Source organism: Suricata suricatta, chromosome 10, assembly GCF_006229205.1.
Source record: "Suricata suricatta isolate VVHF042 chromosome 10, meerkat_22Aug2017_6uvM2_HiC, whole genome shotgun sequence".
Classification (NCBI taxonomy): domain Eukaryota; kingdom Metazoa; phylum Chordata; class Mammalia; order Carnivora; family Herpestidae; genus Suricata; species Suricata suricatta.
The window spans coordinates 104,400,296-104,414,053 of NC_043709.1; the positions used below are offsets into that span (position 1 = coordinate 104,400,296).

At 37.7% G+C, this 13,758-nt stretch overlaps 1 protein-coding gene across 1 annotated transcript in view; it reads left to right on the forward strand.

Moving 5' to 3' along the window:
- LOC115304136 (cat eye syndrome critical region protein 2) overlaps positions 1-13,758 on the forward strand; it is a 151,608-nt gene that overhangs the window by 99,308 nt on the left and 38,542 nt on the right. Inside the window, exons 4-8 of the mRNA XM_029954178.1 lie at positions 713-852; positions 1,820-1,924; positions 3,930-3,979; positions 5,155-5,324; positions 12,480-12,563. Coding sequence (XP_029810038.1) covers positions 713-852; positions 1,820-1,924; positions 3,930-3,979; positions 5,155-5,324; positions 12,480-12,563 — 549 coding nt within the window. The remainder of the gene's footprint in view (positions 1-712; positions 853-1,819; positions 1,925-3,929; positions 3,980-5,154; positions 5,325-12,479; positions 12,564-13,758) is intronic.

A 13,758-nucleotide genomic window follows, 5' to 3' on the forward strand; every position in this document is an offset into this window, starting at 1 on the left:
CTGTTATCTGTTTTGGAAGTCTGTCTCAGAGGGAGTGTGTGGGCCATTGCTTTTCACTCATAGGAGGTCAGTTTCTAATCTTGTTCAGTCAGAAATGATTAAATGTGTTGATGACTTCTCAGTTCAGCCCTGCTCACGGACTCTGTATAAAATCATTGTGCAATTTAAGCAGTCTTTGCTGAGGACTCAAGTTTTCAGTAGCAGTGGGGAGGCCAAAATAGGTCAGAGCCTGGGGTAAATTAGGAGCTGTATTGCTGGATCTCCACTAGAATAAGAGGTTACTGTGGGTTACGATGGAGCTGCAGTAAAGCTCGCGTGGATCAAAGCTTTCACAACTTTGGATTCTACTCTGTTATAATTGTCTTTCCTTTTATGGATACACACATAAATAACAGTAAGTCCAAACCAAATATATGTTTATCAAAATTCCTTTTTTGTTGTTTTGTTGGGGCAGTTTAAAATGAGGGCAGTGATGAGGGTGGGAAGCATTTGAATTATTTCCATATCCTGCTCTTCAAAGAAGGTACCATCTTACCATTCTATCTGAGTTTCATATGTCCTGGTTGAACATTTCATAAGATGCTTAGGCATTTTAAAATATCAAGTCTCTCTGCTATAAATTTGAATCCTCATTTTAGTTTTCCCCTGTTTTGGTTTGTTTTGTTTTGTTTCCTACTTTCCCAAACTCTCTTTTCCCTGTTCTTCAACCAAGGGTCTGGATGCAGACAGTCTCCGTGTGGAACCATTGGGTGAAGACAATTCCGGGGCACTCTATTGGTATTTCTATGGAACACGAATGTATAAGGAGGACCCAGTGCAAGGAAAATCCAATGGAGAACTCTCTTTGAACAGGTATAATCTGTGAGGTCAGGACTGGGATAGCTACTATATAGAAAGTCATTAAAATTAAATAGAATACTGCAGCACAAATTTTTTTCTTCTAAAGGAATCAGATATAACAGCATGTGTGTAAAGAGTTGGCAGAAATATTCATGCAGAAGTAAAAATGAATTCATAATGTAGCCTCTGCTATCAGAATGGTGAAAGATAGTGTTGTTTCAACTTGAGGCTCCCAAGGAGTCCCACTGCCCTTATAGACCTGCTCTATATATCAGGTTGCCCGTAGTACCATCACTTCACTGCAGTGGTTTTCCTGTCAAATGAATTCTTGATAGCTCCTTTTGTCTACTAGAATTAACGATCTGCTTCATCAGGATAAGGCCAAAAGAACCTTAAAGAATGGTTGAAATGTAAGCCTTACTAAATGCTTCCTAAATGAGGAAGGGACCTTATTTCCATAGCGTCCCAGAATAATGCTACCATCTTACTTTTTAAAAAAATATTTTTTTGTTTATTTTTGAAAGAGAGTGAGAGTGGGGGAGGGGCAGAGAGAGGGAGACACAGAATCTGAAGCAGGCTCCAGGCTCTGAGCTGTCAGCAAAGAGCCCAACACGGGGTTGAACTCCCAAACCGCAAGGTCATGACCGAGCCAAAGTCAGAGGCTTAACCAAATGAGCCACCCAGGTGCCCCACTACCATCTTACTTTATTTAGGCATCCTTATTGCTAGCAGCACTATTAACTGTATTTAAAAAGTGTTAGTTCATACTCAGATTTCCATATTAAAAAGTGTCAGTTGTCCTTGGTTCCACATTCTAATTAGGGAAGACAAGAAGTCATCCTCCTCTTTCTTTCCGACTGCTGCCTTTAATCCTTTTTAGTAAACTCACCGTTTTTCATGGCCAGAAAAAGTGTAATTACTAATTTAAAACGTATCAATTCTGTTACAGAACATTTTGATTTAATGTACTATTTCTTAGGGAAAGTGAAGGACAAAAAAATGTCTTAGCAGTTCCTGGGAAAACAGGAAAAAGAAGAGGAAGACCCCCAAAACGGAAGAAAGTCCAGGAGGAGATTATAGTGAGGTAAGACATTCGTGTTAGTCTGTGACGGTCACAAACCCACACACTAGAAGGGAACTTAGTTCTTTCATTCTTGATTTTCCTTTGTGCCATATGAAAAATATGGGACCTGGATTATGAATCTTCATGAAATTATCAAGTGTGTGCTAGGGCTTCCCTAGCTGCATAACTACCCTCTCTAAGCCTATTCTTTTATTGGACAGTAGGGATACTACTACTACTACTAATAATAATAATAAGTATTAAATGGAACAGGATAATGAATGTAACCGTATAAATAACTGAAAAACCATGCATGATCCACAGAGAGTACTCAATATGTATTAACTTTCAAAATTGGATGTGCCACACATTTTTATCATAGGAGTGTAGAGCTAGTTAATTCTGATTACCTCTTGACTAATAATCAGCATTTAATAGGCTTATATATCATATATAAGTTTAGGAGTTAATTCTAAGAAGATTTTAGTATCAAATATGCTTTATTGTGTTTAGAATACAGTTTCCTACAGTAAAGTACAGGTAGGGTCTTAATTTTAGCAAGGAAACATTGTTACATTTGGGCAGCTTTATTTTATACATCATCTTTTAGGAAATTTTACCCTGTGAATTTTAATGTAATAATTCTGAAAATCTGGCCTATACTGTGTAAATATACTTTCTTTAAGGATCAGATCTGTCATTATCTATGGAAGTTAGTCATTCTTAAAAATTCTAATAACAGAGGACAAACCACTTGTTTCCTCTAAACTGTAGAACTGCTAAATACTCTAAATGCTTAAAGTAGGCCAGATTTCTCTTTGTTGCTTATTAACTACTAAGAAGTATTTATTTCTAGGAATCATGAATAAATCAATCAGAATTCAATTTTTATAAACTTAAGAATCAGTTTTCCACTTAACCTTCCAGGAATTTGATTACCGAGCCTAGCTTACCTCCTACTGGTTTTGTGAAAAGTGTAATCATGTTCTATACACATGACATCCCATTTCCAGGATTTTGTTACAATCTAGACTTTCTTATGGATTCAGAAAGCTGTTTTATACCTATCTCCATTTCCCTGTTAAGTACCAACAATCAAGGTGCCTTACTGTGAGGAATTTAGAACCATTTTAACATGCATATGTGGACTTGTGCTACCCTCTGCTGGTGATTTTATTCTGTAGAGCTCCGTATGCAGTACAATATTTATATATTTTTTAATTAAATAAAATTTTAAATTCAGTTCGTCAGTCATATCAGCTACATTTCAAGTACCCAGTAACCACATATGGATCATGGCTACCATACTAGACAGCGACAGTATAGAGCATTTTCATTTTCACAGAAAGTTCTGTGGAGCAATACTGCTATAGATAATTGAAAACAAACAGAAGTCCATAAAGAATGATCTACGTGATTCAGGGATACAAATGATGATGATACTTAACACTATTGCACTGAACACTTCTGAATTTAATAATTTAATCTCCAACATCCCTGTAATGTAGGCATTATTTATAGCCCATTTTAAGTAAAGTTAATTAACTTTCCTAAGGTCACATGGTAAGCAGCAAGCCTTAACTGGGGGCAGTCTGACTTTAGAGCCTGTGTTCTTAACCTCTACCTTATATGAGGTTAAGTTAAACATACTTTTCTTCAGTATAGCCCTGATCAGGGAGGAAGACATTAGAATCCCTATAGTTTAGGGCAGGGCAGGTAGGGAGACATTTAACTATTAACTCCTCTGTTTGACTTCCAAAAAAATGTTTTAAAACCTAATATTTTCCTGTGCATAGGATATTACTATTCCACTGGGTTTCTCTATATCAGACTTTCCCCTCAATACCCACACACTGATACCATGGTATTCATTTATTCAGTAGGGTCATTCCTCCTTCTGACGTTGTCCCTTTGAAACACACACGCCCTTGTATTATATTAATTGGGCCTAACTTAACTGGGGCAGCACAGAACAATTTTGAACATGTCTTTGTTTTAATTGGTTATTCCTTTTCCTGTGTTTCAGTGAAAAGCAGGAAGAAAACTCCTTGACATCCGAGCTACAGACAAGAAATGGTAATGACTTTTGTCGGAGTTTAGAAAAGATTGAGGCACCTGAGTAGTGGCTCATTCAGTTGAACGTCTGACTTGATTTCACTCAGGTCACCATCCTGAGGTTGTGGGATCCAGCCCTGTCTCAGACTCGAAGCCATCCTGTCTTCTGTCTCTGTCTGTCTGTCTGTCTGTCTGTCTGTCTCTCTCTCTCTCTCTCTCTCTCTCCACCCCATCCCCTCTCCCTCCCCACCCCACACGTACCTCTCTCCTGCACTCATGTTCTCTTTCTAAGATAAAAAAAATAAATAGAAAAGATGACGTAAATATGACTGATTTATATTATGATGGCAGCTCATTTTCCAGAGTCATGCAGATCAGTTAAGATTATTGCAGTACCTCCTTGCCCTTCTTCAGTTCTCTCTTCCTCACACTTACCTCTGCCTGTCTCTCCCTCTAATGGATAACTTCAGATTTTCACTTGTGCCTTCTAACCTGGGCACAGTGTAATTAATGGGCACCATTAACATTTGGATAAATGAGCAACTTCTCAAAGAGCTCTTTTTAATGTAAAATGCTGTGTAAGGGATTGTATTGGATTCCTAACCAGATTTCAGTTTTGTAATCCAAATTGCCTAAAACTGGCAGTGAGAGAGGAATATCAGTTTACATATAGTATATCAACATAAATTAAACAGGAAGACTACAGAAGATCAAACCAAAACCTTTTGACTAGAAAAGTAAGTGTATTTAAGCATTTCAAGGATATTTAAATCTGTAATTACGAAGGTCACAGTACTTTTAGGTGTAAATGGTGTTAGTAATAGGAAAATCAAAATTATACATTACCAACTTTTTAAAATTAAAATCCTTTTTTTTTTTAAGGTTTTTTTAGTTTCCTGGTTTTGGGGGTTCTGGGTGGCTCAGTCGGTTGAGTGTCCAACTTTAGCTCAGAGGATTATGATCTTGTGGTCCATGAGTTCGAGCCCTGCATCAGGCTCTGCTTTGGATTGTATGTCTCCCTCTCTTTCTATCCCTCACCTGCTCATGCTCTGTCTCTCAAAAATGAATAAATGTTAAAAAAAAATTTTTTAATTTCCTGGTTTTGTTCATGACCCAGGGTAGAAATGAAATTGAGACTAAATAAGATAAACGGTCCTATTGTGATCTATCTGATGAACCTATGCTTTCTTTTTTAGGGTCCCAAGGGCCAGGTCAAGGTACCTGGTGGCTCCTGTGCCAAACAGAAGAAGAATGGAGACAGGTCACTGAGAGTTTTCGGGAGAGAACCTCCCTTCGAGAACGGCAGCTCTATAAGCTCCTCAGCGAGGACTTCTTGCCCGAGATCTGCAACATGATTGCCCAAAAGGTATGCAAACAGGTGGCTCCTCCCCTCTCTTTGGGACTATAAAGCTAAATTATTTAAGGAGGATTCATTAAATTTTGAATACATTTCTACTGTCTCCTGGAAGTGATAACAAGCCTTCACTTTGATCTGGAATGTTAAAAAGGGACCTCGTGCCACCCACTGTCCTTCACGGTGAATCATCCAGTATTCTTACCCAAAAAAATCCTCAGGGACTCCCATTCCCTAGTACTTAGTATGGCTTTTTATAGTCTGGGACCAACTTTCCTTCTCCTGTAACATTCTTCAGGAAATGGTCCATGAGCCCCCAGGTGTATCTCCTGTCAGCCTGTGCATACTTCTGTATATATGCTGCTTTTGGGGAGAGGGAAATTCTTTCTCCCCCACCACGCAGCAAGCTCTGAAGAATATTTGTCTTTGTAGCTCCAGGGCTGCTCTGCTGGCTCCACAGGAGCTTTGTATGACACTGTCTCCAATTTCACATTATAGTTCCATAAACCATACTTTCTGTATTTTCACACGTATACACCCTCATGTGTGCTGTTTTTCAAGTATCTTTCTCCTACTTCCCTGCTTGTTTGACTACTACCCCCTCAAAAGCTCTTCCTTTTCTCCCAATTTTAGAATTTTTCTCCCCTAACATTTTTTTTTAATGTATATGTATTTTTGAGAGAGAGTGAGCATGAGTCAGGGAGAGGCAGAGAGAGAGAGAGAGAGAGAGAGAGGAAGACAGAGGATCCAAAGTAGGCTCCATGCTTTCAGTGCATAGACGGACATGAGGCTCGAACCCGCAAATCATGAGATCATGACCTGAGCTGAAGTCACATGCTCAACTGACTGAGTCACCCAGGCACCCCTACCTAACATGTTTTCTCATGACTTAATTCTGTTTTGAATTGTCTAAGCTTTTTTTTTTTTTTTGGATTAGGCACCATATCTTACTGTTTTAAACCTCATAATACCTAATGGAAAGCCTTTTCCATGGCGGATGCTCAAGAATCATTCACTTTACCTATTTCATTTCTGTAGCTGTAATACTTCCGACTGTTGCACATGTTCATAGAAGTCAGAAAATTTTGACCACCTGCTACTGAAATCTGAAGAGAAAGAATAAATTAATGGCTGTAGCACCTCCAGGGAAACAGAAGGAGAAACATATCAATTTGCTGTGAATCCAGTGATATTTCTAACGTTTAAGTAGGTTGGTGCTTTGAAAGGAAAATTGTAGAAAGTCACCATTCTCTGATGGTAGGGTCTTATGAGACTGACGCACTGCATGTTGCGCTAAGAAGGCACCTGTCTAATGGTAGGGTCTTATAAAGACTGCTTCATAATTACATTTTCATGGCTGAGCAAAAAAAAGTTCTCTATTTCCCCACCACCATACGTAATGTCATATACTATAATTATACTTAAGTTTGTGATCTGCGACCCTCTATGAACAGTTTTTCCAGGAATTGAAACACATAAAGGAATTGAAACACATAATCTAATTTTCTTTTTGTTTTTTTTAAGTTTATTTATTTTTTTAGAGAGAGCACTTGTGAGAGCAAGTGAGAGAGGAACAGAGAAAGGGAGAGAATCCCAAGCAGGCTTTGCACTCAGCATGGAACCCAACACAGAGCTCAATCTCATGACCTTGAGATCATGACCTGTGCTGAAATCCGGAGTGGGATGCTTAACCAACTGAGCCACCCAGGCGCCCTTACTATAATTTTCTTAAAAGTAACTGTTTTATGAAGATGGTTTTATAACTTTACATGACTATATATATATATATATAACTCTCTTGATATGACTAATGATGGCACATTAAATCATAACGAAGGCATATACCAACTCTGTTTAATCCTTCTTTTGTAATTTTTGCCTTTTTTAAAAAAGTAATCTCTATATCCAATATATTTAATATGTCCAAGATCAGGAGTCACACATTCTACCAGCTGAGCCAGCCAGGCCCTCCTATAATTTCTTCTTTTTTACTGCAGTATTCAACCTACAATTTTTTTTTTTTTTTGGATAGGTGAACTAAGGAAAAAACTTACAAACATAAAACTGATGGTTTTTATGGAAAACATTTCAAACGTTATTCTTTGCAAGAGAAGAAAAAAATTAAGAAATAAGATAAACCTTAATTATAATTCTCAAGAAACATGAAATCACAAGCCAAATAATAATAACAGATTTGGTTGGGGCACCTGGGTGGCTCAGTCGGTTAAGCGTCTGACCTCGGCTCAGGTCATGATCTCATGGTTCATGGGTTCGAGCCCCGCTTCAGGCTCTGTGCTGACAGCTCGGAACCTGGAGCCCACTTTGGATTCTGTGTCTCCCTCTCTCTCTCTCTGACCCTCCCCTGATCACACTGTCGCTCTCTGTCTCTCAAAAATTAGTAAAATGTTTTTTTAAAAAACTTAAAAAAATAACAACAGATTTGGTATTTTGAAAGGTGTATAGTGCTCTAAATTTGCAAACCTCAGTAAAATAAAGTATTTTTTAAAAAATAAGAGAATCTAAATTGTGCAGTAGAAAAATCTTAGGGGCACCTGGGTGGCTCAGTGGGTTAAGCATCCGACTTTAACTCGGGTTATGATCTTGCAGTTCATGAGTTCAAACCCCATGTCGGGCTCTGTGTTGATAGCTCAGCCTGGAGCCTGCTTCAAATTCTCTGTCTCTCCCTCGCTGTCCTTTCTCTGCGCACGCTCTCGCTCGCTCGCTCTCTCTCTCTCTCTCTCTCTCTCAAAAATAAATAAACATTTAAAAAAATTTGTTAAAGGAAAAGAAAAGAAGACTCTTAGCAGACCAGTAATTAGGGGGGAGGAATTGTCACAAAGTGATTTCCATCAGAAGCTCCAGAATCATTTGAATTTAATCACAGATACATTTTTCTAAACTCTTAAAAAAAGGTAACTTCTAAACATTTCAAAAATGAAGAAAGAAATGGGTAGCTACCCTTTTCATTTAGATATAAATATCTTAGATTCCTATTCCTCATATAGTTAAACACACCCTCTTCATTCAGTAATATAAATGTCAAGTCCTTAATACTAACAAATAAAAGCCATTTCTTCACCAATAGAATAATAATTCTTTGGTTCCTAGTAATTCCTAAGTTCTAATATTAGTAAGATTGTCTTGGAAGTTAAATCCAGTATAATGATATAAACAAAAGAGTCAGAGGCAAAATATTTTGCGTGGAGGAATATGATGAATCTGCTTAGAAGTTATTAATAGTGCTGGGTAAGTAGGCTTCCTGCATCTAAATCACCTTGCACACTTATTAAAAGCTCAGATTCTTGCCAGTATACCACTCCCAACCCCGGTCAGAATTGTCAGAGGTGTTATCTGTCAATATGCAGTAGAAGCTCCCAGGTGATTATTATGCATACTGAAATTTAAAGATCACTGAAAATACCAAATTTTGCTGTGAAACTTGAGTTGTACATAGTTGATAAGAAATAAAAAGCTACAAAACTATTAGTGGATACATATTTTTTAAATCTCATGTAAATATGTTAAGATCTCTGTTCCTAGAAGGAAAAATTTTTTTATAAAGATTATTTATTTATTTATTTATTTATTTATTTATTTTGAGAGAGCCAGAGCAAGTGGGGTGGAGGCAGAGAGAAGGAGTGAGAGAGAATCTCAAGCAGGCTCTGTACTATCAGTGCAGAGCACAACGCGGGGCTCGAATCCATGAAACCGTGAGATCGTGACCTGAGCTGAAACTGAGAGTTAGAGGCTTAACCAACTGAGTCACCCAGGCACCCCAGAAAGATAAGTTTAGATATCAATATTCATCAAGATAAATTGAGATTTATTATACCCTTAGCCAAGTCCCAAGATAAAAATTTTCCTCCAAAACAACAGGTGGATAAAAAGTATTGTAAAGTAGGCATGGTAGGAGAGGTGGATGACTAGCTTATTATACCATAAATCAGCATATTGGAAGCATTCGGAAGGGGCCTTCATTTAATAGACATGATTATCATAAATGATTTACTCAAGGCAGTACAAATGTACCAATCTTCACAGTCTTTGCTACCATTTAGCATTGTTTATTTACTTTTGAAAGAGAGAGCAAGGAGACAGACAGCAAATGGGGAATGGGCAGAGAAAGGTAGACAGAGGATCCGAGGCAGGCTCTAAGCTGACAGTAGCAAGCCTGATGTGGGCCTTGAACTCAGCAACCGTGAAATCATGACCTGAGCCAAAGTCAGATGCTCAACTGACTGTGCCACCCATGTGCCTTGGCATTTAGCATTTAAGACCTATATTCACTAACATTTGTAATATTTTTACAAATCTGTTTGTGTCTGTTGTACTTTTACAATAATTACACAAATATTATGATGCCAATAAAATAGGAGCATAACAATTTCTTTGAAATTTTTCAGTTAAAAAAATATCATTGAACACGAGTTGCTTTAAAAAGTTGACTCTCTAGGGGCGCCTGGGTGACTCAGTCAATTAAGGGTCTGACTTTGGCTCAGGTGATGATCTCACAGTTTGTGGGTTTGAGTCCCACATTGGGCTCTATGCTGACAGCTTAAAGCCTGTAGCGTGCCTCAGATTCTGTATCTCCCTCTCTGTGCTCCTGCCCTGCTCACTCTCTTTCTTTCTCCCTCTCAAAAACTAAATAATAAACATGAAAAAAAATTGACTCTCAGGGCAGTGCACCTGGCTGGCTCAGTCAGGAGAGCCTGTGACTCTTAATCTTGGGGTTGTGAGTTCAAGCCCCTTGTTGAGTGTAGAGTTTACTTTAAAAATAAAAAATAAAAAACAAATTCTCAAATTAGAGCAAAGAGTAAAAGATTGAATGGGAGAAAAATCATTAAAATCCTAAGGTTTCTGTATTTGGATTACAAACCCAATCTCTTTAACATCTCACTTTCTCTTTAAATAAAGCTGGTAGGGCAGATAATGACTTAAAAGGTTAATTTATATGACTGACTTATAGGAAATCCCTCTCAATGGAATACTGCATCATATGATTGGTGAATGACACTACATTGATACATTAAGTTAAAATACATGCTTGAAGTATATACATTTTTTAAATTCTTTGCTCTAACTACATTACCCTACCACTACCCATCCTAATTATATTGGCCAAGAGAGATTTTTTTTTTTTTCTAATAATGAAAAATATCAGTGATTCAAATGTGACAATTGGACCATATCAGTAGAACATAATGCGGTGATCACAGACACATTATTATATATTAAATACAGCATGGGGGCACCTGGGTGGCGCAGCTCTGAGTTAAGTGTCTGACTCTTGATTTTGACTCAGGTCATGATCTCACAGTATGTAAAAGCACAAAACAGCTAAGACGGTGGACAGAGGGTTAATATGGCGTAGCAGGAGTCAAGAGCTTTTCTTTCAAACTTCATTGAATAATGGTGCTTCCCATTTCTAGTTATCCCTTTGGATGAGTTACTCAGTATCTCCAAAATTTTGTTTTTTGTTAGTAAAATGAAAGCTTCAACTTCACAGAAGTTTTCTTTGGGAATTAAACAAAAGAAACCACTTCAGTGTACCTGGCAGAGTACTCCGCTATTAGTGGCACTTGGTCCTAACCATTGTACATTGTACCAAGGAAAACCTTGGTAAAAGACTAACTCTTATCAAAATAAATGCAAGTCTGAAGAAAGTTAAAACCGATCAAATAAATAGTCCTTGAAATGTTGAAATAATAAAAGAATAAAAAACGTTGCTTTGACCATATAAAAATTAAGCTTTTATGGTAAAATTTAAATAAAAGATGTAAGCTAGTAAAAGTTTGTTTCTAATATTACAGGCAGTAATATTTAAATGGCTTATAAACATTAGGTCTTTAACAAATGAAGTGACTTAGCGTGTCAATAATTCACACAAAAGAGTATAGTAAAGTTGCAGGAATGTAAGTTCATCTTCTGTATCAAGACTGCCACTCTCCACATTAGTAACTTTTTTTCTGATTTGGCAAAGTTTGGAGTCAAGTTGGTATTGGCCTCTTGCTGCTACCATGGTTACCTCACACAACCCCTTTGAAAGAGTTCCATGCTAAATTTTTACATTTATTTAAAATTGAAGAGCTCTTCCTCTTGGGGTCTTTAAGCTTATAAAGGAGTTGCTCATAGGCATATATGAGGAAACTGCTGTGGTAGCTTTTGTGAAAAAGAGGGTTGAGACACTTTGACGGTTAGATTACATTTGTACTGAGGCCTGGTTGTTCTCCTAACAGGAAAACTTTCTAAAGCTTCTCTTTAAATCTACCACAGTTGCTTTGCAGTATGTTTACATTGTATAAGCCACACCTTTTTGTCGCCAACTTTTTCCTGTCCTTTGCACCTTTACCTCATTGATTCTTCAACTCTCAAGACTTTGGATTAAGCAGTACCAGGTCCAAACCTGGGTAATGTTGATGATACTGGTACTGAAGCCACAAAAGTACTCATCTTACTGCAAAGCCTTTGCTCACCACCTCAGTATAGGTTACATTGGTGAAGCTATGGGGCTCGTTCCACAGAAATTCCAAAACTTACGTTGACCTTAGATAAATACCTAGCATCAGATAAGTTTCAAAACTCCTTTCTTGAAGTGTCTTGTAGTGATTGCTTCAAGCTCTTAAACTTTGTCGATCTCTAATCTTCTCAGGCAAGCTCTCTGATTTCTGGTCTCAGTCTTTTTCCCCAGTTCTGTCTCGCTCCGCCTACGCAGCCACTCTCCCTTCTCACTGCTGCCACTGAGCTGCCTTTTAAGGGGAGTTCTGCCTCCAGCTGCTCGTAATGCCCCCTTTCAAAGCCATTCCCTTCAACAAAAGATGGTAAAACATGGCTTTCTCTTAATAATTTGAAACAAAACATTTTTTAATGTTTAAATATTGTTAAAAGAGTTTCTTGCCAGTGATAATGATTAATAAAGGAGACACTTGGTGTCTCTGAGATTTTTGGTTTTGTTTTGTTTGTTTGTTTTAAGAATATAAACTGGCTGGTACCTTGTGGAATTGAATAGTTATTTTTACTGACTCTACAAAGGATACCTTTGGCTCTTATCTTAGGTAAAACCATAACCCATGTGCCTTAAAGGCCACTCTAATTCTGGCGGCAGCAGTAGCAGTAGCTGAGAACACCCTAATCTGTCTTTTCCTTTCTTTTCCTCACTTCTAACTATAGGGAAAACGTCCACAGCGCACAAAGGCAGAGTTGCAACCTAGGTGGATGTCTGACCACCTGTCCATCAAATCCATCAAGCAAGAGGTGAGTGTGTGAGAGTAGAGAGGAGTTTTAAGTGTTCAAAAGGATTGTTCAATTTTTATTTCAGATACTTCTTTTATTCCTCCTTTTTAATTTACCTTTACCTCAATTTTTAAATCTCAGACCTTTATGGAACATTCTTATACATAAGATGCATTTTCAGAAAGAGAAGGAATTAAAAAGTAAGATATGACATTGCACTCTTTCAGATCTTAACAATCTCCAGTGATGATAAACATAGCCATATCTAATGTAGGTCAGAATGATAAGTACTGTAATAGATTATATTAGAAGTTCATTAGTGCAAAACTGGAAAGAAAGGGGAGTTGGAGCACACAGAGCTGTATTTCTCCTGAACCATGGAGAATGACTAAGATTTTGATGGTGGACAGTGGGGAAAAGAAGAGTAATATACAACAGTAATGTAAACAAAGCAGAGTCATGATAATACATAAATGTGGTCAAAGAACAGTATATAAATGGTTGTGTCTTGCATATAAGATGTGTTGTCATGCATAGTGGAAGAAAATGTCAAAACAATGAAACTTTGGAGTCCCCTGACTATCAAGCTTATATTTTCAGTAGACAGGCAATAGTTACTGAGGTTATGACATTAGATCTTTGTTTTAGGAAGGTACCTCTCGTGCTGGTCACACCATGATAAATGATTTTTTAAGGAAAAACTGGAAAGTAAGAAATCCATTAGCAGTATACTTCCAACAGGAAAGACTAGTGGAATCCCTGCTATTGGAAATGTAGGTCTAAAATGGAGGAAGTGATAGAGGTGGGGGAGTGGAAGGAGAGAGTCATTAGTTGATATGAGGGTCAGGTTGCAAGAGGTCGAATACTGAATAAAAGATGAGTTCTCGTTATCATGGTATTTGTTGTTTTGAGAAATATGACAGTGAAAGAAAACAAATCATGAAAATGTAGAGAGGAAGCAGGATTGAGAAGAGCTTGTGGCATCTTCCTTTTTTTTTTTAATTGAGATGTAGCATGGACATAAAAGATGTCCATGAATGAGAAAGAGAGTGCATGTCACTGACTCAGGTAAGATGAAGTGCCTAAGACGCAGGGCCTTGCCATGGAGTTGCTCCCATTTCTCCTAAGTTAAAGACACAAACTTTTGTTGGGGCGGGAAAATGTAAGATGTTCACATTGGATGTTCATCTATCCCCTGAAGATAAATAGGGCATCA